A 27,998-nucleotide genomic window follows, 5' to 3' on the forward strand; every position below is an offset into this window, starting at 1 on the left:
TCTTCCTATCTGGGTCCCCGGCAGCTCCAGACACTGTGTGGGCAGCCGAGGGAGCGCCTTTGTGCCTGGCTGGGGTGAGGCTGCAACGGCCCCTTGTACGCCCTGGTCCTTTGTCTTCCCGGCTGGTGCCACCCGGGCGGCTGTAGGGCCGGGCCGGGTTGACACAGGCATCTCAGGCGCACCGTGGGAGATGAAGCTCCCGAAGCCGTGGTGGGCTAGCGGCGGCCTCCTGCACCTCAGGCTTCTGTTGAGCTTGGTGGGACTCCGTGTGGACCTGGACCTCTGCCTGCTGCCGCCGGTCGCCGCACTTTGGGAAGAGCTGCTCCCATTCTTCCCCACCCGCCCCGCTTCGGCTTCTAACCCCTTCTCGGCCTCAGAAGGCTGGGGACGCACCCCCCTGCTACCTGCCAAAGGCCGGCTGCTGCACGAAGTGCGCGCGCTCGGAGTCCCCTTCATCCCTCGCACCCTCGTGGACGCGTGGCTAGTGCACAGCGTGGCGACTGGGGACGCAGACGGGACCCACGGGCTGCTCGGCACCGCCGCCTCGTCGGCCGTGGGAGACGGCGGCCAGTCAGCATCCGCGGGCGGCGGGGACCCCGGAGAAGCTCATAGCAGCCCTCTGGCCGCCGAGGAGGAGGAGGAGGAGAAGGCGGCAGAGCCGACGGCGCAGGTGCCAGATGCAGGCGGACGCGGGAGCCAGGTAACCTAAAGGAATGCAAGCGAGTGGCACTTCTACTCCTTCCTCCAGGGCAGAAAGGACTGGCCCCGAGCTGTAGGGTCCGGACGACTAGGCAGGGGCACACCCGCGCTCTCCCTTCTCTGTAGTCTAGGTAGTTATAAGTAGGTTGCGGGACAAATGTGCCCCGCCTCCTTTTGAATGAAGAGAGTGAGTTCTGGGGATTTGATTTTAGGGAAAGTGGATGAAATCCATTGCGTGCAGAGAACACTCTTCCTTGTGTTTGATGGCTGTGGAGGGTATTTTGGTAATGGGGAAGCTAGACCGAATGGGGTGCTGTCTGGACCATGGCCTTTAATCCGTACCCTGAATGCATTACGATGCCTTGATGGGGAACCTGTTCCGGAGTAGAGGATTTGAAGGAGCCCTCAGCCCCTGAGAAGATGTGCATCTCTCTGAAGAACCCAGCACCTAAGCCAAGGCAGGGCTCTTGCCCTGAATTTAACCGTAGCCTGGTTGTGGATGTGCTGTTGTGCTCTTGGAGTAAGGAACCTCGGTGTTCAGTGGAGGTGGTCCCTCTGTGATCTAACCATCCAACCCCTTGCCTGAGAATACTCCCTACGATGTGAAATCCCTAACTGATATACACAAGACACGTAGTCTTGCTTCTAACGTGCAAGTTCCCTTTGATTGCCGGTGCTCCCCTGCCGCTGAACTTTTTGTTCCTGAACAGTTTCCTAAGATCTGTGTACTAAAACCTCAGGAAAGACCTCAGCAACTAGAGGGCTCCGGCCTTCCCGGAGCTTGACAGTAACTGTTGTCTGTCCACTAGTGTTTGTAAGAGGTTGTTTTTGTGAAAGGCGGTCTTATGCAAAGTGGGAATTGGAATTAAACTGGTTTGTTTGCGGCTATTCAAAGCCACTGTTTGTGTAGGTGGTTGCCTGACGGGCTCCTCCACCCTTTCTTGGAGGGGTCCTTTCCTGAGGTGCTAGTGATTCATTGTTAGGCTGATCTGATCCCTCCCTCCTCCTGGGGAAGAGAACTAGTAGGGTGAGGGCTGTGCTACCATTGGTAGACTCCTGTTGGTTTAGAACAGGAAGCCACTCCCTCTTCCAGTCTACAGATCTGAACTCCAAGAGGGAAGGGTGTCACCTGAGGAGTGTCACCTCTCATTTTAGGAGGGTACCTGCTACCTCCATACCCTTTCTGGTCCTGCAAAGTGTGGCTTTGAAATCCTAGATGGATTCTGTACAAGGTGGTACCGCACCTGTCACACAGCCAAATGTCATCCAGCCATTGAAGGGGATAGGTTTTCTCTCTGAAGACTTCCTTCACACCATTACCTGGTTGATACCTATGTAGACTGGTGGGCTGGTTTGGGGGGGTGGGGCAGCTCTGATGGCCTGGGAACCACAGTGAGGTTAAGAAAGCCTGGCAAGGGAGCAAAGCTGGCTGGTAGCAGACAGCAGAGTCTGAATCCAGGCGTTAGGCGCCTCTTCCCTTTCTCTTCTTACCCTCTGTGTCAGACAGTGGTTCTGTCCTCACAAGGAGGACAAGGAGTCTGTCTTTCTTAGAGGAGAGAACAAAGCCATGCCCACCAAACCCCCAGCACCTCTCAGGCCAGTGCCTTCCTCAGCTGAGCTGTGTGTGTGTGTGTGTGTGTGTGTGTGTGTGTGTGTGTGTGTGTGGTGTGGTGTGTGTGTGCGCGCGCGCGCTCTCCTGCAAGACCATGGTAGCCGTGGGGAGTTGGTTCTTTTCAGTCAGGCTGGTCGGTTGCTGAGCCCTTTAGAACTTTAGGAGCCGATGCCACCATTGTGGAAATGCCTTATGCGTGTCTGGTTTGTATTTGAGGAAAAGAAACCCAAGGAGGTCAGGAAACTTGACTAAATACATATGTTAGTTAATGGCAGAAGTGGAAGTCTTCTGTCTCCCAGACAGGTATATTAATTAAGTACTATGGGCTGTGGATGTGCATCTGGGATGGGATGAGTTAGTCCCTTATTCAGCCTGGCTTCTGGCCCCTAGACAACTGCTTTCCCGTGCAGGGTTTGTTTGTTTGTGGCATGTTTGATTGGGGTTTGTTGTGGCGGGGTAGTGGTGATGATGATGGTGGTGATGATGATGATGGTGGTGGTGGTGATGATGGTGGTGATGGTGGTGGTGGTGGTGATGGTGATGGTGATGGTGGTGGTGGTGGTGATGGTGATGGTGATGGTGGTGGTGGTGGTGGTGATGTTGGTGGTGGTGATGGTGGTGGTGATGGTGGTGGTGGTGATGGTGGTGATGGTGGTGGTGGTGATGGTGGTGATGGTGGTGCTGGTGGTGATGGCAGTGGTGGTTTTCTAAGAGGAAGTTGGTCATAAACTTGCTATAGAGCCAAGGATGGCCTTGAGCTCTTGAGGCTTCCCCTTGCCCCTCTAGTATGAGATTACAGGCATGAACCACAACTAGATTTACTGAGTATTATTTGTTGCAGTAAATATTAAAAAATAATAATCTTTTATCCTGCACTAGTACCAGCACTGTTGGGCCACATGGCACTGCAGGGTATCTTTATCTCAGCGACTCCATACTGCCCCCAAGTACCCTCAGACCCAGGCAGTCCATGAACCGTTTCGGCGTGGCGCCTTGCCACACTGGTCTCTAGTGTTAGTTCTGGCACCAGAGGGCCATATGGAACTAACCATAATTTATCTCTGGTTAGTATCTCTCCAGGTGGCTCTGCTAGCTGCGAACTCTCTGGTTCCAGCTATCCAGTAAAATCAAGACTCAACAAATTAAACCAACAATCAGATTTATATGTTAAATTCTCAATCCACAATGCATCCACACAATAAACTCAACCAATTGATAAGGGTATAAAGCGTCCACCTAGATAAGATAAACTTGCCTACCGAAATCCATCCCTTAAGAAGTATACATAACTACCTAGGGTCATTCAAGTCCACCCGGATCTGGGTCGTCCTTCTCTGTCTCCATCTTGATTCCCTACATTCCCTTCATTCTTACCTTACAAAAACTTTGTCCCTGCCTTACTTTGTTACTGTCCAATCATGGGCCCTCACCTGCATAGAGCATCAACCTACAATTATTGACCAGGCTGGCCTTGAACTCTTACTCCTCTTGCCCCAGCTTCTCAAGTGCTGGCATTACAGGTGTGTGTCACCATGCCAGGCTCGGGTTTTTTTAAGGCAGTTTGTAGGCTGGAGATCTCAGTGACTAAGAGCATTTGCTACCCTTGCAGAGGATCCAGGTTTGCGTCCATGCACTCGCATGGGCTCACAACCATCTATGACTCCAGTTCCAGAGGATCTGACACTTTGTTCTGACCCCTGGACACAGACAGACATACAGGCACAACACCTCAACACATTAGGTAAAAATAAGTAAATCTTTTTTTCTTTTTCTTTTTAGATTTATTTATTTTACATATGTGAGTACACTGTAGCTGTCTTCAGACCCATCAGAAGAGAGCACCAGATCCCATTACAGATGGTTGTGAGCCATCATGTGGTTGCTGGGAATTGAACTCATGACCTCTGGAAGAGCTCTTAAGTCAGTGCTCTTAATCACTGAGCCATCATTTCTCCAGCCCAAAATAAGTAAATCTTAAAAAAACAAACAAACAAACAAAAACAAAAACACATGTACACACAATAAAAGGGGAAAAAGCAGGCTGTGTATTCATAATGTAAAAGGGAAAAGCAGGCTGTGTATTCATAATGAAGACCATGAAGACCATGGCTCTGGGGAAAACGGACCCTTCCTGCTATGGGCTATGTGACTCACTCCAAGCCCCAGTATCTCACTAAAAGTGGGAGAGGGAAGTTTTCCTGGAGGGGAAAACAAGGGTTAAGTGCCATTGGGGTGCCTGGGTTGGCCCTGTTCTTTCTCATACATTTGAATTCCGCACTTGAAAACATTTCCTGTTCTTCGGACTTGTCTCTGTGCCCAGCTCGCTTATGGCTTATCGGGGAGTGGATGGTATGATCCGTAGGAATGTAGGCAGAGAACTCGATACTTGATAGATAGTTCCAGTGACTCACATTCGAGGAGTAGAAGATTCTTCTTTTAGAGTACACTTTTTACAGCTTTTATACATTTACAAAACACATTTTAGAGTAGGGGATTTTCAAAGTATCAAAAGCAAGTACTGCTTTTATTTTATTTCTTTTTTTTTTAAAGATTTATTTATTTTCTGTATATGAGTAAGTACACTGTCGCCGTTTTCAGACACACCAGAAGAGGACATTGGATCCCATCACAGATGGTTGTGAGTCACCATGTGATTGGTGGGATTTGAACTCAGGACCTCTGGAAGAGCAGTCAGAGCTCTTAACTGCTGAGCCATCTCTCCAGCCCTTGACTTTATTTCTTAGAGGGGCGAATACTTATGAAAACAGACCTGGGATTCCCGGAACTGACAGCTTCTTTTCATAACCGTGGCCGTTCTCTGGTAAGCCCAGACTCAGCACAGGGAAGTATGGGTTCTTAAGAAATAGAGCTACGGGGGCTGGGGATTTAGCTCAGTGGTAGAGCGCTTACCTAGGAAGCGCAAGACCCTGGGTTCGGTCCCCAGCTCCGAAAAAAAAAGAACCAAAAAAAAAAAAAAATAGAGCTACGGTGGCAGGAGAGATGGCGCGGGAGTTAAGAGCACTTAACTGCCCTTCCAGAGGGCCCTAGTTCCATTCCCAGCACCCGCATGGTGGCTTACAACTGTCTTCTATTTCAGTTCCAGGTGAATCTAACCCCCTCTTGTTGCCTCCGAGGGCACTGCATACATTCACTGCCCTTAAAGAGGACCCAGGTTTGGATCCTGGCAGTCACATGGTGGCTAACAACCATCTGTAACGCCGTTTCCAGAGGATCTGCAGGCACCAACTGAAGTCGGGGTGTGCAGACATACATGTACCCATGTACGTCACTATCAGACACCTAAAGTCGGGGTGTGCATACATGTACCCATGCATGTCACTATCAGATACCCATACACATCAAAGGGAATAATAGCAGTAACAGTTTTTGTGGAGATGAATATATGTCAGCATTTCAAAGAGCTATAGGGAGCTGAGTTAGCTTGTGGTCATCTGTGACTTCATCTCGTGTGACAGCAGTGCTCTGCTGTGTGAGCGATCCTACCAAACATCCCGACTTCCTTTAGGATGGTTCCTTCAGGTCACAGAATCACTAGAGTCCATGTTTAATCCAAAGAGTGAAAGGGAGAGAAAGACCATCACTGATCGTCGAAGTAAATTTTGTTTCCATTTCAAAATCAAAGTTATCTCCTAACACGTGAGCAGTTGGTCGGAGGTGGGAAACACACACTTGGTTTTCGATAAGCTGTGGTGCAGACATGGCCTCTGTTCATGGTGGTGCGCTTTCACAGTGGCTTTCCCTTTGCTCTTAGTGGACATTGTAAGGGTAGACTCTGGCTCCTTAGGTGGGGAAGAATGGCATAGGTCATTAGATCATTGTATTAAGATCCACAAACTGGGGGCTGGGGATTTAGCTCAGTGGTAGAGCGCTTACCTAAGAAGCGCAAGGCCCTGGGTTCGGTCCCCAGCTCCGAAAAAAAGAACAACAACAAAAAAAAAAGATCCACAAACTGGGAGACAAGAAGTCCAAGGCGAGGTGTCAGCTGATTGATTCCTTCCAGGGACTGATAGGAGAACCTGTGTTTTGGTGGTTTGCTGGAGTTGTTGGCATTCTGTGGCTTCTGCTCCCCACCCTCTGCCTTCCGCTTCATGTGCTTCCACCCTGCATGTCTTCTTTCTACAAAAAGGGCAGTCACCTAGGACCCACCAGACTCTCTTTCTACCTAATTGTATTTGCAACGACCGGGTTTCCTAATACGGCTACATTCTTAGGGCTTAGGGGTTCGAACTTCATGGGCATTTTAGAGGACACGGTCTGTCCTATCACCCTTCTGTCTGCTGTACTTGCTTCTACTGCAGCCGTTAGAAATGGAGTCAGTGCTTGAAGGTGTTTGTGGCAGCACCTGATAGGTCCTGCTGAGAACTTCCTTATGCTATTGTCATCCTCATTGCGGCTTGCTTTTGTCATTGTCTGTTTGTTCTCAGAGAAATCTCCCTCCTTATTTGCTGAGTTATTCCCCTTTCTATCTTCCTGCTTAGCTCATGTAGTAGGAATCCAATATATAGGACTCAAGATTCGGGGTAAATTCGTCTAGGAATCAGGGTACTGGCACCGAGTCAAGACGACTGGGTTGTCTCCATTACCTGTGCAACCTGCCACCCACTTTCCTCCTCTGTGAATCTGGAGTTCTCTTTCCTGGAGGATGGGTGCTAACAGGCTCATTGGGGAGCGTAAATGACACGGTGCCGGTCAAGCTGGGCTGAGATGGTAAGCTACGTTCCTTCCTTCGTGTTCGCCACTATCAATCATCCAGTCAGGGCTCCAGAGTTCCCCCACGTAGTTCTGCTGCCAGTGCTCACCCACTTCCGTTGAGGAGGCTCCACCAGCTTCTCGTTGCCTTCTAGTTCCATAAGTTGTCATTCAAGGGTCCCCAGGTGTGGCCACTGTGACACCCGCTGGCCTTGCTGGACTAACAGCATGCTGAACTATTGCCTCTGACCTACTTTCCAGCCCAAACTTCCTTTCCCTGTCTTCCCCAGACAACCCAGGATCACATTTGCCTCCCATATCTTTGCCCAGAATGCCAGCCTTTCATTCCTCTCATGTCCTTCACGGTGAAATCCTCAGGCTGGCTCAACTGCCAGCCATCCACAAAACACCTCCCCTTCCCCCGAGCCCACACAGAACACCCTCTGCTTTGAACTGCCGAGGCTGCAGTGTGGCAACTGAGGATCTGCGGGGTCACTCTGCTGGGGTTTGCACTTTGTGGCTGCCATGGCTGTGACAGTTTGGGGTCCTTCAAGGCCAGATCACCAAGGAGAAAGTAGGTCAGCTCTGAAATCTTGACCATTTTGTACCCAACTACTGGAGTGGACTGCGTCCCTGAAGACTAGACTTTCTAGTTGTCCCTATAATTGGGTCAGGTGGTGAGATTTGGGACTGCCTAAACTGATAGAGTGACTTTATGGCCTCGTCTGGAGTAGAACTGGTTACGGTTCCTAAACACGGGGTTAGCCGTGCCTCCCACCAACTTGGGAACTTCAGAGGGAGAAATAGGCTGCTCACATCCAGGGCGGCCTTGTGTGGGAACGGCCCCTCAAACGCAGCTGTGAAGGATCTGGGAAAGCACATACACCGCTGGGCAGCAGGAGGTGGCGGAGGCGTGTGCCCCGGTTGTTGAGGTTGAGTGTTGCGGGTGGTGGCTGGCACAATGTGGTTGTGCCTTGGGAAGCCTCCAGGGGCTAGAACTGGCTTCCTGTCTTCACAGTCAGGCATTGTTGTGAGGAAAACAGAAAGCACAGAGTGTGAATGAATAAACACACACACTCAGACAAATCAAGGAGCTGGCCAACACAGTTGTAGGAACTGGCAAATCCAGACAGTGGGACAGTAGGACAGCTCATCAGAGGCCAATTGACTGGATGTGGCTTCTCAATTACTGAACATACTTAGAGTCAGTTTGTATACTGACATCGTCAATTCCACAGAGCATATAGCCTGTTCAGTTAGTTGAGTCCATGGACACCTTGACAAGTAAAAATCACTTCAGCCCCAGCTCTTCCTGGGCCCTCTGCAAACATGGCTTTCCAAATTGGTGAGAAGAGCATATTAATGTCCTTTTGGAGCATTCTTGTGAGGGATAAGGGACATGTTAAAGGCTCTGCTTGGTCCCTGTGTATTGACAGACACTCTGAGTTCCATGTCCAATCCCCAGGAGATCTCATCCTCTCCTGGAGACTGCTGAAGCCTGTCGCCATACAGAGTCTACTTCAGCATGAACGGACTCCTTCCTTTCCTATTGGAGAACTCTTGCTGTGGGAACTGTGCTGTTGGCGCAGAGATCAGCCTGGCCATGGAATGTGATTGCTAACATTATATAGGACAGTCAAGGAACTGTTTTTACGAAAGAGGGGGACAGAAGAGAGTGAGGGTCAGGAATAGTGCATCAGCTGACCAAGCAGGTGTTTTCAAGTTGAAACTCAGTTTCCCCAAAACCCTTTGATGTCCCACATTCTAGGTAACATTTGGCTGGACGACACTGGAATGGACTGGGGGATGAGGAGCAGCTTGCACATAAATAAATACTAGTGATGAGGAGGAACAGTAAGATGGCGCTGTGGGGAAAGACCCCCGCCATCAGACAAGAGCATCTGAGTTCAGTCCCTGGGACCCTCATGGTGAAAGGAAAGAACCAATTCCTGAAGGTGACAAGTCCCCTGACTTCCACATGCACTCACACCCACCCACACACCAATATTAAGTAGTCATTTTTGTTTTGTTCTTCAAGACAGGGTTTCACATTACAGTCTTTATTACTATTATTATTTTATGCTTTGCCTGCATGTGTGAGGGAGTCAGAGCCACTGGAACAGGAGTTACAGACAGTTGTGAGTTGTCATTTGAGCGCTGGGAATTGAACTCAGGTCCTAAGGAAGAGCAGCCAGTGCTCTTAACCAGTGAGCCATCTCTCTAGCCCCTGGAGACAGGGTTCCTCTATGTAACAGCCCTGGCTGTCTTAGAACTCTGTTTGTAGACCAGGCTGGCCTCAAACTCACAGAGACCTACCTGCCTCTGCCTCTCAAATGCTGGGGTGTGCCACTACCTCCGGCTTAAATGTCTTTTTTTTTTTTAATGGAAATTATCAGAGCAGGAGGAAACTTTCTTAAGCATCTTATGTCATGATTGGGACACAAGTTAACCAGGTTCCTCCATTTAACATAGTGACTAGCTAAGAGTTCACATCTACCAAAACTGTGATCAAGGAATAACTGAGGGCTGGCAGAGTCCATGCCTAGTACGCAGGAAGCCCTGGGTTCATCACCAGCACCAAACAAAGTGTAATACTTCATGCCCGTAATTCCAGCACTCAGGAAGTAGAGATAGGAGGAACAGGAGTTTAAGGCCAGCCTGGGCTACAGGAGATCTGGCATTTTGAGGATTAGTGGGGCCATTTGGCCAAAATAGTTGGAATAAACTCACATTAAATAGACAATAAAGGAACGAACACACACACACACATGCACATTCCCAATAAACTTCAGCCTGGAGAAGGGGCTGCATCTGAGAGTGATGGCTCCATTTAAATGATCCTGGGGCTTGGGGCTCATGTCCTCGTGTCTTGAACATTAAGGTTCCTATTTAAAAGTTGGCCTGTGTTTTGGTTTTTGATTCTGGTTTGTTTTGGTTTTTGTACTGGACTTCCAGTAGTTAGCCATAGTGAATTTGGACGGGGCCCTGTGTCTTAGCTTCGACTACCTAGGGGATGCCAGCTGCTGTCTAGCTGGCTCACCGCCTCCCCCAGGGCCTTCAGAAGTGGATTTGCATGCTTCCCGTTTTACTGCTGAAACTTTCTAACTTATGTTCCAAGGGGAGAAAATGAAGCTCAGGAAAACAAACCTCTTTCCCACCATCCAGCAGGTCTGTTTCACAGAGGGTCCTGACTCATTTGTAGTTCCTCATGTGTACTCGTTTGTACACCGGCTTAACAAGGATGAGTTTCAGGGACATACGTGGATCCGGAGGGTCTTTAAGAAGCAGTACCCAGGGGCTGGGGATTTAGCTCAGTGGTAGAGCACTTACCTAGGAAGCGCAAGGCCCTGGGTTCGGTCCCCAGCTCCGAAAAAAAGAACCAAAAAAAAAAAAAAAAAAAAAGAAGCAGTACCCAGCTGGGCAGTGGTGGCCCACAGCTTTAATCCCAGCACTCCAGAGGGAAAGGCAGGCAGAATTCAAGGCCAGCCTGGTCTACAGAAAGGGTTTCAGGACAGCCAGAACAACACAGAGAAACCCTGTCTCAAAAGCCAAAATTAAAAAAAAAAGAGAGAGAGTGGACTGAAGAGTTGGCTCAGTGGTTAAGAGCACTGGCTGCTCTTCCAGAGGTCCTGAGTTCAAATCCCAGCAACCACATGGTGGCTCACAGCCATCTGTAATGAGATCTGATGCCCTCTTCTGGTGTGTCTGAAGACAGCTACAATGTACTTACATATACTAAATAAATAAATCTAAAAAAAAGAAAGAAAGAATTAATGAAAGAAAGATAGAATTAGTACCAAGCTTCTACCTGGCTGTGAAATGGAAATGCCCAGAGCCAAATGCAAATCTTGTCATTCACTCCTATGTGACAGGCTCTTTATCTAACCTCTGTGCCTCAGTTTCCAATCCTCTGAAAGGAATGTTAACAGTACATGCCTTGCCAGGATGCTAAGTGGCTTCAATGAGGTGATAGTCATGGGCCCCACAGTGAAAGCTCAGTAGGTATGAGCTGTAATTATTGTAAACTGCGATTAAAAACCATCCAGGCCAAACAGGACACAGGCTGTCTTTATCCGGCTCCTTGGTTCTCTCAGGCCATATGACTCCAGGTTGCCTCCAGCCTAGAGACAAGCCTCAGGATTCTCTGCTCCCTCTGATGTCAGCCCACATAGACAGTGCTCTGTTCTTTGTCTTTGAAGGTTCACCCAACCCTAAAAGTCAAAGCAGGTCTCATCACTCCTCCGCCAGGTGAGGAAATGAAAGTTGGAGCTAGGCCAGCTCCAACTGCTCGCACAGGGCGTGGCCGGCAGGAGCTCCACCCATTCCTCAGAACCCAGTATAATGGAGTAAGTCAAAGTTGCCAGCACACAGGGTCTTCAGAGACTTAGCAAGAGAACCAAAGAAAACTGCATGAAGAAAAGCCCAGCTTTGCATATCTCTTCCTCTCCCCCTTCTCTTCACTGATATAGAAAGCCTTCCCTCCACAGACTGCTCCTTGTCTGGAAGACAGAGGTGAGCAGGCAGCATCCTACTAGGAAAGAAAAGGCCCAACAAGACGGTCTAGGCACCGTAGAGAAAACCATGAGCCTTTGCAGACAGGCTGATCAGAAGGTCCAACCAGGCTCAATGGTTCATTGTCCAGAATGAAAGTGGGACATGATTGGGCAGGCCTTCCTGCAAGTACCAGTCCTGAAAACCACGTAAAGAGCTACAGACAAACACGCATGCACTCACACACACGCGCACTCACATGTGCGAGCGCGCACACACTCATATTTATGCTGACTTCCTAGGACACACATGGAACCTTTATTTTTTATTTTGTAGTGAGGTTCCAGACCACTAGGGTAAGACATACCTACACACAAATAAAAGTAACTTAATGATACATTTCCCTTGCCTGTGCTGTGAGAGCATAGGCCACAGACCTCCTGCACAGAAGCATGTCTTAGAAGACATTGGTTTGCCTCAGCTGGGAGCCAGCACGTGCAGAGAGTCTGGAAATGAGGGTGCAGAGATGGTCATGCTGCCCATGAGGGTGTCTGGCATGGCTTTCTTCTGAAATTCCAGTTGAGGTATTGACAGCGGTTAGCAAGATTAGCAAGTCTCCAGACACAGGAGCTGTAGAAAGGAGTGATCCATGTGTCTTGAAATGTATGAAGGGACATTTCCCCCAACTACTTCAAATGCAAATTCCATATCAGTCCCTCATTTCAGAGTTCAGGAAACTAAGGGTCCGAGGTTACACAGCTGCTAGTTCGGGGCATCTCCTTTCTCTCGCTCAGCTTGTGGCTAAACCTCCCAGGACTACCCCACTTTGGACTTTGAGAGCTGTACAAACTATATCATAGAGGCAGCTGGCTCTTTTCACTCTGTAACTACAAATACTGTAATGGTGGATACTCTGCCCATCTGTGCCTCCTCCCCTCAGGCCCAGAGGCAGAATCGCCAGCTATCCCAAGTTGTGTTGTCTGGAAAACAGAGTTTGAGACCAAGTTTAATGTGTATATCTTAAAAAGGGCACTCAGAAGCAAGGTGTATCAGAGCTGTTCTACACTTGAGCCATTATGGTCCTGCCTCTTCCCACTTTCACCTTCTCAGTCATAGGATGAGGGTGACTGGACAGCATTGCCTGACTGTAAATAGAAATGAGACTGCTAGCTCTCTTCCTAGTCCTTCCTTGTGGGGGGTGGCCTACATCTCTATGTGTGTCCCACTAACCCAGGGTAATCCCGCCTGTCTTCATCCCGTCTTAGGATCCCCGTTCCACTTTGCTTCCTATCTGCTGCCAGCAATGAGCTGGGTAAATAAATACACAAGTATCTTCTGAGACAAGGCCTGTGAGTGTTTCAAGTGCTATCTCTTGTGCAAGTGGAAGCATTCCTAGCCCTGGTGGACATCAGTCAAGACGTTTCTGTCTGCCTTCCAGATCTGACATAGTCGCTGGGTGTGGTGGCACACACCTGTAGCCCAGCATTTGGGATCTAGAGGCAAAGGGGCCATGAGTTCAAGTCTTGCTTGTGCTACAATAGTGAGATCAGCGAGATTATTTACTTATCTATGCAGATGTTCTGGTTTTTTTTTTAACTCTTTATAAACTCTTTGCTTTATTTTATATGTATGAGTGTTTTGCCTGTGTATATGTGTCCATACACATTACACACATGCACCATGTGTGCACGTACACAGAAAAGGTATGGCGTTACGGATGGTTGTGAGCCACCATGTGGATGAGAACGATCAAACAAGGTTTGTCTGCAAGAGCAGCAAGCGCCCTTCCTAACATCAGGCGGATCTCTCCGCCCCTGTTGTTATCTTGTAGAGGTCATTTTCTTTCTCCTCTTTTGATGGTAACAGTTTTGAGATTAAGCTTCAGTAGGTACTCCAGGCTGGCCTGGAATTTGTGGCAATCCTCCTGCCTCTGCCCTAGCATCTCTCATCTATAGAACGAAAAGAACTGTCTTGATCCATGTCTCCATCCCTTCCCATAACCAAACCTTGAAAGGACGACCTGTCTAGTGACATAATTATCGGTTGTCACCTCTCGTTTACTCTTCCAAATGTCACTTGGCTTCCCCTCTAAAGCAGCAGTGAAGGCCACCAGCCCCTTAGAGGCTCGAGTGGGTACTTCGTGTTCGAGCCACCTTGGAGCATCACTGCTGCAGACCCGCCACCTCCTCCCAAAACACTCTTAGATTCCCGGACACTGTGATGAGAGAAGCCCTGCTTTGCCAAGGTCATTTTGCCATATAGGCCTTTCAGGGTGACCGTTCACCTCAAAACATAACCTAAATGTAAATAATAAACATGAATATAATTTCAAACTTTAAAAAGTGCAAGAGCTGGGGTTGGGGATTTAGCTCAGTGGTAGAGCGCTTGCCTAGCAAGCACAAGGCCCTGGGTTCGTCCCCAGCTCCAAAAAAAAAAAAAAAAGAAAAAAAAAAAGTACAAGAGCTGAGTGTGATGGTGTATTCTTTTAATTCCAGCACTAAAGAGGTAGATGTGGATCTCTGTGGGTTCAAGGCCAGCCCAGTCTACATAGCAAATTCTGGGACAGCCAGGCATTTACATAGCGAGACCCTGTCTCCAAAAAGGGAGGCAGGGTTGGTGTGGGGTTGGAGAGAGGCCTCAGTGGCACAGGCTGCTCTCTCAGAGGGCCTGGGTTCAGTTCCCAGCTCCTCCTACATGCTGACTCACAACCATCTATAAAGTGCCAAGGTATCCAATGGCCTCTTCTGGCCCCTGTGGGCATTTCACACACATGGTGCACAGACCTATGTACAGGTAAAACACTTGTACACATGAACTAAAAATCTCAAAAGTAACTTTTAAGCAAGATTATTATTGAGTAATGTCCTTTGCCCAGATTTTATGTTTTCCCCCTTGACCCTAGTAACTATCCACATGTATAAATATATAATATATAACATAAATGTAATATTAATATAAATATGTAATTCCTTTATGTTGTGACACATTTAAAGCCATTGAATTGCTTAATATTGGATACATTGTGTGTTTCCTAGGAGTGATTTTTTTTTCTGTAACCAGTTACCAAAGTAAGGAAATTTATTGTGAATCTAGGACCACTGTCTTCCTGTCTGTGTTCAGAATCTGTGCCCCAGAAGCATCAACTCATCACACAGTGTCAGTCACCTTTATTCTGGCTCCTCCTCATAGTTTGAGATGATTTTTGACATAAAACCCACCATTGGTATTGTTTCCTTCCTAGCAGGAGGCATGGTTTCCATGTCTGGATTACTGCAGCAGATTTGGCCGTTGCTTAACACAGCATCTGCCAGGCTTCCCCTGTAGTGCTACTCTTTTGTAATTAACAAGGAATCTGTAGAATGACACTCTGGGGCTATTTAAATGTCTGTGCATTATATTTAGCATCCCCACTCATTTGGTCATTTTATACTTGTCCTTTTGTTTAGCTCTTTATTCAGTGACTTGGGATCCACTGTTACATGACAGACACCCCACCCCCTTTTTGAGGTGGGAAGGAGTGGAGGTTGAGATAGGATGTCACTTAGTGGCCTTGGCTAACCTGGAGCTTGGTATGTATTCCAGATTGGCCTTGAACTTTAGAAATCCTCCTGCCTCAGCCTCCCCAGTGATAGAATTAAAGTTGTGTGCCATTATGCCTGCTCCCCTTCTGTGTATCAGTGTCAATATACCAAGTTTGCCTGCATGTAAGTCTATACCAAGTGTGTGTACCCCTGGAGGTCAGAAGAGGGTTAGGAGCCCCAGGAATTGTAGATGGTTGAGAGCCCCCATGTGGATGGTCTTCTGGAAGTATGCAGCCGGTGCTCTTAACTTCAGAGGGAACCATCTCTCCATCCCCACATGAAAGTCCTTTTAACCAACTGTTGGCCTCTTGCAATGCTAATCTGTAACTTAAGTCCTTTCCTGAAGGTTTTTATTTTCAAGATTTATTTATTTTACATATATGAGTACACAGTTGCTTTGGGCATTGAATCCCATTATAGATAGTTGTGAGCCACTATGTGGTTGCTGGGATTTGAACTCAGGACCTCTGGAAGGGCAGTCAGTGCTCTTAACTGCTGAGCCGTCTCTTCGGCCCCCTTCTCTGAGTTTTCCAGAACATCTCACATACATTTGTTACCAGCCCATAACACTCTGAAAGTTCCCCTCCCTCCCCTGCAACACGCACGCGCGCACGCGCGCACACACACACACACACACACACACACACACAGAGAGAGAGAGAGAGAGAGAGAGAGAGAGAGAGAGAGAGAGACTTCCCAGACTTCTCTGTTTCTTTAGGCTTGATCTAGCCTGTATGATGGCATAGGCATGTACTTCTGTTTGCATATTTGTGTGGGTGTTCTTGTGTATTGAATTACCTCACACATTGCAGATTTTAGAAGTTCTGCCCAACCACAACAGTTTTATAAACAAAATCAGCTTTGTTGAGAATCTAGCATTAGGGTTAACCAAAGAAGCCTTGCCTGAACAGAAGAGGAGCAGTAGAGTGACTGGCGGTCAGCCTCCTCCTCCCCCAGCACATCCAGAGCAGACAGCCCTGTGGTTACAAGCATGAATAATCCAAAAGGATTCCTGACAAAGTCTAAGGATTTTGTGTCTAAGATTTGGCCTCAACAGATATTTGCTAAAGAGCAATATGTGGCAGGCTCTGGAGTAGACAGGATTTAGAGTCACTGCCTTCAGGAAACCACTGTTTTGTGCCAGGCCTGGTGGCTCCCTCACCTGTAGTCCCAGCACTCAGGAGGTAGAAGCAGGTGGGTCTCTGTGAGTTTAAAGTCAGCCTAGTCTACAAAATGAGTTCCAAGACAGCCAGGGCTATTTAGAGAAGAGACTCTGTCTCGGATAAAGAAATAGATAGATAGATAGATAGATAGATAGATAGATAGATAGATAGATAGATAGATAGATAGATAGATAGATAGATAGATAGATAGATGGATGATGGATAGATGGATAGATAGATGGATGAAAATAAGTAAAACAAGGAAAAGAAAAGAAACTACCATTTGGGAGCTGGGGAGATGACTTAGTAAGAGTGCTTGTCTTTGCAGGGCAGTGGTGGCCCACATCTTTAATTTAATCCCAGCATTTGGGAGACATAAGCAGGCTGCTTGAGTTTAAAGCCAGCCTGATCTAGAAAATGAGTTCCAGGACAGCAAATGCTAGCCAATGTTTTACAGAGAGAGTCTATCTTGGTGGTGGGGAGTTGGGGTGTGCTTGTCCTACAAGCATGAAAACTTGAATTCAAATTTCCATGTAAAAATGTGGGCACAGCCACTGGGCACCTATGACCCAGTGCTGTGGGGAGCAGAGACAGGAGGAATTTGGGGGCTTGGTTGATACTGCCAGCCTAGTTCCAGTTCAGTGAGAGGAAATAAAGCAGAGAATAATAAGGAACAAAACACCCAATGCCTTCCTCTGGCTTCTGTATGAATGTACATGTGGAGAGAGAGAGAGAGAGAGAGAGAGAGAGAGAGAGAGAGAGAGAGAATATCTTACCATTCTAGTGGGGCAAACAAATAAATATAGTTTGTTGCTAAATGGTACAGAAAAAAATGGTTAAGTATTGGCGTCTTAAGTTAGGGTTTTACTGCTGTGAACAGACACCATGACCAATGCAAGTCCTATAAGGATAACATTTAATTGGGGCTGGCTTACAGGTTCAGAGGTTCAGTCCATTATCATCAAGGTGGGAGCATGGCAGCATCCAGGCAGGCATGGTGCAGGAGGAGCTGAGAATTCTACATCGTCATCTGAAGGCTGCTGCTAGTGGAAGACTGACTTCCAAGCAGCTAGGGTGAAGAAGTCTCATCACCCAACCCACAGTGACGCACCTACTCCAGCAGGGCCACACTTACTTCAAGAGTGCCACTCCCTGGACCGAGCATATTCAAACCATCACAATTGGCTTAAGGCGCTTTTTAAAACTATAGAGACGGGGTCAATCAACATGATTGTGTGACCAGCCAGAATCCAGAGAGGGCAGGGGAGTCATTCACAGAATTCTTCTCCATTCCATTTGTGGAGGAATGGCTCAAGGACCACCCGCAGCCTCCGATCCCTCTTTCCCTGCTACTGATAGAAGTAGCAGCAGTCGGGATCCAGGCCTTCTGGAGAGCCTATCTGGTTCGCTGTGACCCTTGAGATTCAGTCGCTGCGGCAGTGGCAGAAGAAGCTGCGTGAGGACAAGCACCTCCGCCATCGTGTGAAGATCCTCTGGGCCAAGCAAGGACAGAAAATGAGATGTAAAATGGAGGCCTGCTGCCTCGGTACCACATCCTTAGCCGATGTCAGTCACTCGGTGTGGAAGGACAATGCATCCAAACTGCACTCTCCCCATTAGTGTCTTTAACCAGCCTTGGCGTGGTGGATGCAGAGCCCTTTGCACACGAGGTAGGGTTTGTGGCAGACAAGCTGAAGCAGTTTAGCTTCCTGCTGTGATTACCCCAAATGCTATGTTTTCACACGGCCATCTTCTCCACGGTCAGGAGCACCCTTTTGAGCTGTCACTGTTGACATGCCTGGTGTCCTAGTGACACCAATTTTCCCACTTTTGCCAGGAACTGTATTTTTAACTTACCTCATATCCATGTTAGTTTTGTCATGGTTTGGGGTGTTGAGATAAGAAATGGGGCAAGGGTATAGCACCGAGCTGTTTCGAGGACATTGTCAGGAAGGATTTCCAGTGTTAAAGCCCCAAAGTAGAACAGCAGCGCCCTATTAACTTAATGGATCCCATTGGTTCTGTGGCTGCTGCTCACCAGGATTCTCCCACTCAAAAGGCCCAGACATGGCCAAAAGCCTCCTCAGTAGGGTCTGACTGACAAGCTACCATGCATCTGAGGTAAATAGTAAAGTCTTTATTTTCTTGTTAAGAACAGCATTGTGAAAATAAAACCTATCTGCCCATGCTTTTAAGAGAGGGGCGGGGGGAGAAGGGCTGGAGATGGCTCAGTGGTTGAGAGCACTGGCTCACAGGTGGATGGGGCACACACCTTTAATCCCAGAACTCAAGAGGCAGAGGCAGTGGGATCTCTTGAGTTTGAGACCAGCCTGGTCTACAGAGGGAGTTTCAGGACAGCCAAGAGAAACCCTGTCTAAAAAACAAACAAAGGAAGAGTGCTGGCTGAGTTTCCAAACAACCTGTTTGATTCCCACTGCCCACGTGGTAACTACCTGTAACTCCAGCCCCAGGAGAATCCAATACCCTCTATGGACTTCCATCAACACCAGGCACACATGAGGTATACAGACTTACATGCAGACAAGACACCCATACACATAAAATAAAAAAATAAATGAATCTTTACTATATCAGGGAGAGCTAAGAAAAAAAGTGGGATGATAATATTTGAAGGGAGAGTGAATCTGAGGACAGAGACTTGGGACATTGCTCAGTTTAGAGATCTGAGGATGAGAAATCAGCAACTTTGAAGTCTCTGGTAAGACTTCTAAGAAAGAGATGGGGTGCTTAGATGCCAGATTCGGAAAACTGTTTCCAGAAGGAGGCAATAATAACTAAGTCAATTGGTTGACCGGGTTCGATATAATAAGGATGCAGAGCCTTTAGATTTTGAAGACCCTGGCAAACTGTTTGGTGTGCCAGGAACAAAACTCCTCCCGAGACTGTGAGAGAGAACACACTGAGCGCAGATGATCATTCTTAGAGAATGTTCCCATAAAAGTGGGCAGAATAATAGGATAGCATCTAAAGGAGGGATGTGGGACCGAGGGGAGGTTCTGTAGCTAGAAGGCACCAGCCCCCAGTAGGTGGCAAATAGGGATTGTCCATAGGTGGGAACAGGAACAACCAGTCACAGAGAGGAAGAATGTATGGGATCATCGGTGTCCTGAGAAAGCTTGCTCATAGGGAGAAAAGCAGAGCACCACAGAGCACCCTAGAGCGAGGTACGGCTTGACAGGTAGAGAAGCCAAGAAAACCAAGGGGTCACCTAGGGCTGGCTTTCTGTCCTGCTACCTACATACATACACACACACACACACACACACACACACACACACACACACACACACACACACCACTCCCCATCATTTTGTTGATGTTTCTGTGTGTTGGACCCTTGAGTTAGTCCTGTTAGCATCATGGTCCTATAGATTAGAAATCCACCCTGGAGGGGTGGCAGGTACCTGCAATCCCAGCACTCTGCAGGGTAAACAAGAGGGTCACAAGTTCTAGACCAGATGAAGCCACACAAAGAGATCTTGTCTTTAAAAAGGAAAGGAGAGAAGGAGGGAGCGGAAGGGTGGGGGAAGCCTCATGTCTGTGCTCCCAATGCTGAGGGCGAAGGCTGGAGCAAGACAGTTGCAACAAGTCTGAGGGCCAGCCTGAGTTCCAGACTACAGAGCACAACCTGTGTTTCAAAATGAAAAAGAAATCGAACGCAGATGTTTGAGTGATGTTACAGTTGAGCAAAATGTGCCTTTTGGTCTCACAGCTGAAAGTGTCAGTAGATGGTGCTTGCTCCCTTGTCCCATTAGAAGAGTCTCTCACCATTGAAAAACCTGCTTGGGGGCCGGAGAGATGACTCAGTGGTTAAGAGCACTGGCTGCTCTTCCAGAGGACTCAGGCTGAGACCTCAGCACCCAGATAGATGGCAGTTTCATGACTGTAATTCCAGTTGCAGGGGACTGGACACCCTTACACAGACACACATAGAGGCAGAACACCAATGTAAATAACATTTTTTAAAAAATTCTTAGATTAAGTAAATTAAAAGCAGGGTCTTCTGGGTAAATAAGTGAAACTGAAATATCTGAGCCAAATAAAAACCAAGTTTTTTTGATTGTAAAAGGAATACACATTTGGTTCATAAAGTGAGTCAAACCCTTTCCCAACCTGTCTCCACCCCATCTGCCTTTCATAGAGAACAAGGTCCATAATTTTTAAAATACCACTTCCTGGATATTCCTGGGAATATTGATTTCCAATTTTAGTATAATTTGTTAATAGTTTTACTTCAGGAGCTTTATAAATATATATAATTTCAGTTATACATATTAGTTGTCTCAGGAGTGCATAGGAAGGGCGGGTTATAAAACTGACCTTTGTTTCAGAATTAAATGCTTCTTTGGGAGTGAAATAATGAAGCACCAGCCTCAGCTGATAGCAATTGTGGGTTTCACCCAACAATAAGCACAGTACCGTTCTAAAGAGTTGCATGTGTGTTGATAATGGCTTTCTGCTTAGCACAGTTTGGGGTGCTTCTTACAGGAGACTGAGGTGCTAAGTGAAAAGAGCGAAGCTGTGGACCACAGTTCCCAGCAGAAAGAAAATGAGGAAGGGGTGTCAGCCCAGGCAACGTCACGACAGCAGAGGAAGAGAGAGGAAAACAAAATGACGGGCGCATCTGCCTGGGAAGCCGAGAAGATTGTTGAGGCTAGGAATGAGGTAAGCTGTGAGAAGGTTCCAGACTGGCCACTGGCCTCTCCAAAAGACTTGGTGTTGTTAGTGAACTCTGTGTGCAAGTATGCACTGCCGTTAACAAAGCTGACACAAGAAAACACATTTAAAAGTGTGTGTGTGTGTGTGTGTGTGTGTGTGTGTGTGTGTGTGTGTGTGTAGGGGTAATTGAGCTTATAAAGCAATTAACCCATAGAATTATTTTCTCCAGTTAAAGACAGAACTTACTAACAGTTTTGGAATTCGTGTCTGCCAAGACAAGGAGAAAAAAAAAAAAAAAAAAAAAAAAAAAAGCCAGCTGCCATCCAGATTAGCCTGAACAGCTCTAAGAGATCAAAGGAACAACCTGACAAATCTCTCTCTCGATTTCCACTAAAGCTCAGATCCAAGTCTTCAGTCTGCTAGTGGGTCAGGCCAAATCACTGATGCCTGTTTCCTACCTCCGACCTCACCTAAGAGGTCAGGGCCAGGCTCCTGGAGGGCATCTTCCTGCACTTCTTTTGACTGAACAGGGTGAACCCCGGGACCCAGGTTGAAGGCATGGATTCTTCTTGCAGTCAGTGCTTCCCCTGTTTCATGTAGGTCATACCCTAGGTTTGACTAAACCCCATTAGCTGTAAGTTTGGCACAGAGGTGCTCCAGATGAAACTGGTGGTTCATAGACACACTTTTACCTGCACAAGGCATCCCTGTCCTAGCGGTTGTTTTCACTGTGACCAGCCGCAGCACTTCCTCTGGGAGATGGAATCCGGGTCTCAGTCTAGAAACCTCTTAGAGGATGAGGAGCTGGGCCTTAGACAACCCTCATCACCATGAAACGTTACACCCAGGAACTGGCTTTGCAAAGCTGCTGGCTACTCATCCTAAGAGTAAGACAGTTACTCTGGAGTCATCTCTGAGTGGCTGTGGTCCAGGAACACAGATTTAGGTTCCATGTTCAACGAGGAAGCAGTTTCATGAAGGTTTTTACATACAGAGAAGTTTAAAATACATTGGTGGGTACACCAGAGAGGCAGTGAGGTGGGGAGAGAGCTTTTCTATAGGTCCACCCAGATGCTCTTTAAGCTTTTTGGTTGGTGGAAGCTAGTGGTCTAATTTAATAGATCTCGAAAGGCTTTATCTGTTAGTCACAGGTTAGTTCTGACACAGGTGGGCAAGCAATGGCTGTTCTGAGAGCTAACAGTAACTATCCCTCCTCCACTGGGGGAGGCAAAGGGTAGGAAGAGCTGGGAAGGGAGAATTTGCCTGCTTCCAGCAGGTACAGTGCTCACTGACTGGTGGGATGTACACAAACTGTTGAATGTTTATAGGCAGTACTTAAGGCATATTTGGTTGGTTCTCTGGGGACCCATTCCCTCCAAAGCTAGGGTACTTGGCTCTTGGCCCCAAATGGTCATTTTAGGGCCTGAATGTTCAGTAGCTTGTCCTCCCCTTTCCAGGTAGTTGTCTTAAACCATTTAACGGCAATCTACCATATGGCTCTGAACACTTGCTCACTGCAGGGAACATTCAACAAATTTATTAATGCTTTCCTGGGTTTGGGGATTTAGCTCAGTGGTAGAGCGCTTGCCTAGCAAACGCAAGGCCCTGGGTTCAGTCCGCAGCTCCGAAAAAAAGAAAAAGAAAAAAAATGCTTTCCTTTGGGCCACTTTTGGTTCAACCTTCACTCTAAGAAATGAGAAGCCGTGGTACAGGCTCCTAGTTGCCTGCAATCTGGAGGCAAGACAGAAAAGAAAGCCCAAGGCCACTTAGCAAGACCCCATCTCAAACTGCAAAGATGTGTTAGTCCACTTTCCCTAGTGCCTCAGTCACCTAAGAAAACAGTTTCTGCTCCTCTTTACTTCATATGGATTCTCTGTTGCCTCATGCTACTCGTTACAATTACCCCTCCCATGTTGGTGTCTATCTCTTTACTCCCTCATTGGCCTTCCCAGGAAAGACATTTTCTTTGAATTACTTGTAGTAACTAAATCACCATTAGACATAGTTAGATTAGACTCATTAAATAAAGTGGGGAGCTACAATGTAAGAAAACGGCAGTTTGGATCAACATTCAATATGTAGGAACATTAAACACCCAAAGCAGGCACTTTCTTGGTCTTACATAGCCCAAATTGTCCAAAACATATCTTACATTCCTAATCCTCCTACCTCCATCAGCTAAGTGCTGGGATTATAGGCATGTGCTATCAGTTCCCTGCCATGCCTTACCAGGCTCCTGTCCTTGGCCTGAGTCACTACATATTACAAATTGTACCCTTGTTCTCCTTGAGGTGCTGTGTTGCTTATTAAGCTAGTCTCAAACTTGTGAGGTTGTGATCCTCTTCAGCCCCCATATTAGCAGTATTCCTCAGAATAGCCCTGGCTTTTTTTTTTTTTTTTAAAATAAAAGCTCTGGCTTTAAAATAAAACAAAACAAAACAAATATTCTATGTATGGGTGCTTTGCCTACCTATGTCTCTGCACCATGTACATGCCTGATGCCTATGAGGGTCATAAGAGGGCATCAGATCCCCTAAAACTGAATTTTAAAGCCACCATATATATGCAGGCTGGGACTTGAACCTGGGTCCTCTGCAAAAGCAACCAGTCTCCAGCAATGTCTGGAGTTTTGGTGTACTTCTTAGCAAGGAAACAAAAGCGTCAGATCATTGAGTCAGTTTTCCAGATGCTTTCTTTGGAAAAGAAATGTGGCCCAGGCTTAGAGTGCAGGCAGATAATGTGCACACTTGTGTAGATTGTGACAGATTGTGACCTGAAGACCAGCTCTTCTCACTTAAGGAAAGAAAAGCCTGAGAGACTTCACATGTTAAAAGATAGCTCTATTAAATGACTGACTCCTTTCCACATTTTCAAAGTCTCAATCTAAAATGGAACTACTTTATAAAATTAGAAAAAGGGAATTTTAAAACTCCAGTTTCACATTTCCCAACATAAAATGAACTGAAAGTACCCTTTCAGTGTTTCTAGAAATAACTCAGCTGTTCATTACTTTAAAAAAACAAAACAAAAACAAAAAAAACCTTCCTAGGCACTAACCCACCAAGAAGTGCAACTTTGGGGCTGGGGATTTAGCTCAGTGGTAGAGCGCTTACCTATGAAGCGCAAGGCCCTGGGTTCAGTCCCCAGCTCCGAAGAAAAAAAAAAAAAAGAACCAAAAAAAAAAAAAAAAAAAAAAAGAAGTGCAACTTTTTACTGTCTCCAGACAGGGTCTCAGGTAGCCAAGGCTGGCCTTTCTTTTGCTATGTAACCAAGATTAAACTGCTGGTACTCTTGACTGCACTCCCCACGTGCTAGGATTACAAGCCTGCGTCACCACACCTAGTTTATGTAGGTAGTGCTGGGGACCTAATCTGGGACTTACACTAGGCAAGCACTTTACTGAGCTACATTCCAGCCAACAATTGTTTCTATGATTTTACTGAGACGGAACCTTGCTATTTGCACCCTGGGTCTGGCCTTTTTAAAGTCTTTCTGCCTTTAACTCCCCAGTGGTGGGATTACAAGCAAGCACTACTATGCCTGGCTTTATGTAACAGGGACAAATAGCCAACTTCTATGAAACCAAATGTCTCAATATTGTATACTTAGGTGTTATAGACTCTCTTAAAACAGGGCCAAGTATGGTGGCATATGCCTTTGATCACAGCACTTGAGATGCAAAGCCAGGTGGATCTGAGTTCCAGGCTAGCCGTAACTATAAATTCTGCTTATAAAGAAAAAAGAAAATTAGAAGTCTAGAGTGTTTTCAAATGTTAGAATCCTCAGTTTAGCATTAATACACTGATAATTTTTCGAAAAGAGAAAGACCAAAAGAACTGACATGAAACTGTTAGTTCATTAGACTGAGCAGAAAACATAGTGGGGACTGAATTAATCCCTCAGCAGAGCTGTTGTCCCTAAGGGAACTACTCTTATCTCTATTTCCTGTAGATCTACCACCCATCCTGGTTTACAAAGAATATCCTCAACTTCCTGAGCTCAACAGCCAACTGAGAAGCAAGCAGGTTTTAAGTCTCAAGGTTCCAACCAGTAATCCTAAAATACGAAGCATCATTGTATGTGACAAGTTGCCCAAAAGTCCACAAGCCACTAAAATATTTTCCAACTAAAAGTATTCATTTAGCATCAATAAGTGGAAAGCCTATGGTATTATGAACACCCAAATGTTTCATAGAACCCAATGTATTTGACAAAGGTAAATGTATGTTTATATACCATCAGTCCAATTCTTTCTCTACTAAAAACTTAAAACATTTAGAGGAATGTAGGGAGTTGGGAGATGGCATAAATAGCACATATTAAAAGAATCCTGTGTTCACTGATATCCTAGTGCACTCTGCATGGATGTTAGTGTATGCCAGGCACATGTGTGGAGGTGAGGACATTGCTGTGGAGTCTGTTCTCACCTTCCACCTTGATGTGCTTTCTGGGGACTGAACTCAGTTGTCAGACTTGTCCTGAGATGGCTTTCTTGCCTTTCCATCTTTGCTAGCTTACAATACTGGTACAAGAATGAACTTATGTTCAGATTTGAGAATTAAAATCAAAAAGTTTGAACCAAGGTTTTAAGACAGATAAGAGATACCCATGTCCAGGGGGTTATAAGCTTCCACCTAAAATGCCAAGGAATAGGAAACCTAAGTATTCATCTATTAAATGTCAGAACCCTTAGATATATGGTCAAAATGGGTTTATAGTAATCCTTAAAAGATTCATACAAATAGCTCTCGGCTAAAATGAACTCTCAAACGGGTGGTGGGGGAGCATATCTTTTTAATCCCAGCCCTAGGCAGATGGAGGCAGGCAGATCTGAGTTCTCAACAAGCCTGGTCTACAGAGTTCCAGGACAGCCAGGACTGTTAGTGTCCATTTCAAATACAAACCCTTAAAAGTCACAAATGGGAGCCTGATGTGATGGTGCATGCCAGATTTCCCAGCACACAAGACTGAGGTAGGATTGCCAAGTTCCAGACCAGGCTTGCCTCGGTTGCCCCTCAAAAAAAGCCTAAAACTGGGGCTGGGGATTTAGCTCAGTGGTAGAGCGCTTACCTAGGAAGCGCAAGGCCCTGGGTTCGATCCCCAGCTCCGAAGAAAAAAAAAAAAAAAAAAGCCTAAAACTAAGATTTCAGTGTTTCCTAACAGTAACATTTTGTTTATACACAGAGCCATCTACATTGGTCAGATACATCTTTCTCTCTGGAAGACTTATTCCAGCTCCTTTCATCACAGCCTGAACATTCTCTAGAGGTAAAAGGAACCTTGACTGGTTATTTCCCACCTCATCCTACCTCACCCCCCCCCCCAAAAAAAAACCCTTGAATTGACCTCCAATTGATTCTCCAAAGTGTTTCTATGAAAATTAAGCCTTTGTATTTTTATAATGTACTTGGCAAATTGCTGTCTTTCAAAGTGGAGAGTCCTTAATTTGACAAATGGAACTTCCTTTGAAATAAGTGTTTTTGTCCTTCAGGGCATCTCAGTAGAAGACATTCCCCCTTTTCTGAGCAGTGTCTGTGAAAGTGTGAATCCCTCAGTACACAACATAAATCTGAACCAAGCTATAAGCCATGATGTCAATCTTCATGAAGCCATGCTGTTGTGCTCCAACACATCTATAAGAGATCCATCAGCAAGACCTTCACAGGCACAAGAACCATTTCTGCAGTTAAATTCTCCTACCAGTCCCCAGCAAGCCATTCCTGCAATGTCTCTTCCACTTGCTAACAATCAAATGAGGAACCTAACAAGCCAAGACCTCCTGTATGACCTTGATTCAAATATATTTGATGGATTAAACCTAATGTCATTGGCCACAGGTTTCAGTCCACTGGAAGTTTCCCAACTTTTTGAAGAACCAGATTCTGGTGTCTCATTAAACTCAAGTTACAACAGCACCTCTCTCACCAACTCTAACTGTACTTTTGATGGGACCAACTTAGGTGCTGTAGGAGGCTGCTACCCAGAACCCCGTAAACATTGTCATGTGGACCATAGGACTATATCTGGCTTTCATGGGGCTCTTGAATGTCACCAAGTATTTCATGACCATACTTACCATTTACAATCAGGTGTACCAGAGGCCACATCTGAAACTTTCACATGGACTGGAAAGTCACAGAAAATCAGTGGGTGTCTTGATGACCCGGACAGAAACTTGAGCCGTGATGAAGAGCGCGCTAAAGCTATGCACATTCCCTTTTCTGTAGATGAAATTGTCCACATGCCTGTTGACTCTTTCAACAGCATGTTAAGCAGATACTACCTGACAGACTCACAGGTTTCTCTCATCCGTGATATCAGGCGAAGGGGAAAAAATAAAGTTGCTGCTCAGAACTGCCGTAAACGTAAACTAGACATCATTTTAAATCTAGAAGATGATATATGTAACTTGCAAGCAAAGAAAGAAGCCCTTAAAAGTGAGCAAACTCAATGGAACAAAGCTATCAACACAATGAGACAGAAGCTATATGACCTTTACCACAATGTTCTTAATAGGTTAAGAGATGACCAAGGTAGACCAGTCAACCCAAGCCACTATGCACTTCAGTACAGCCATGATGGAACTATTTTGATTGTACCCAAAGAACTGGTCTCATCAGGACACAAAAAGGAAGTCCCAAAGGTAAAGAGAGAAAGAAACTGAATATAGCTTTAGTGACCAGGGTCACAAACTGTATTAAGATTTTTAAAGTACTGCTACTTGAATCATTCAATTCTGATGTTTAGAAGTCAAGGTTTTGCTCCTGTCAAGTTGGGAGAACCCACACATTTTCATGTACCATTCCTACATGATTCATAAAAACCTATGTGAAGTAATCTCCAAGAACTACAGCCACCTCTTAATAAGGTGGTCACCTGAAAAAAAAAAAAAAAGACGCTTGTGGCTTAAAATTGTAACTTTTTCTTAATATTTAACTTGTGTGAAAATGTTTTATTAGCAGTTTTATTCCAACAAGCCAAAGTATATTTGCCTTATTCTCATATATATATAAAATAAAATCCACTCATTAACAAAGGTTAATATCAAGCACAGGAGATACC

The 27,998-nt window shown here is 46.2% G+C and overlaps 1 protein-coding gene across 1 annotated transcript; it reads left to right on the forward strand.

The window, feature by feature from the left end:
• On the forward strand, positions 1 to 27,855 carry Nfe2l3 (NFE2 like bZIP transcription factor 3). Its single transcript, NM_001305047.1, has 4 exons — positions 1 to 700; positions 20,766 to 20,942; positions 26,121 to 26,204; positions 26,428 to 27,855. The coding sequence occupies exons 1-4, from the start codon at positions 191 to 193 to the stop codon at positions 27,598 to 27,600; spliced, it is 1,944 nt and encodes a 647-aa protein (NP_001291976.1). The 5' UTR covers positions 1 to 190; the 3' UTR covers positions 27,601 to 27,855.
• The last annotated feature ends 143 nt before the right edge of the window (positions 27,856 to 27,998 follow it).

The sequence above is a fragment of the Rattus norvegicus genome, chromosome 4 (assembly GCF_036323735.1).
Source record: "Rattus norvegicus strain BN/NHsdMcwi chromosome 4, GRCr8, whole genome shotgun sequence".
Taxonomy (NCBI): Eukaryota; Metazoa; Chordata; class Mammalia; order Rodentia; family Muridae; genus Rattus; species Rattus norvegicus.

Coding starts and splice junctions, on each gene's coding strand:
- Nfe2l3 (NM_001305047.1), top strand. CDS start 191: ATGAAGCTCCCGAAGCCGTGGTGGGCTAGCGGCGGCCTCCTGCACCTC. Junction 20,943..26,120: donor TTGTTGAGGCTAGGAATGAG/GTAAGCTGTGAG, acceptor GTTTATACACAG/AGCCATCTACATTGGTCAGA. Junction 26,205..26,427: donor AGCCTGAACATTCTCTAGAG/GTAAAAGGAACC, acceptor TTTGTCCTTCAG/GGCATCTCAGTAGAAGACAT.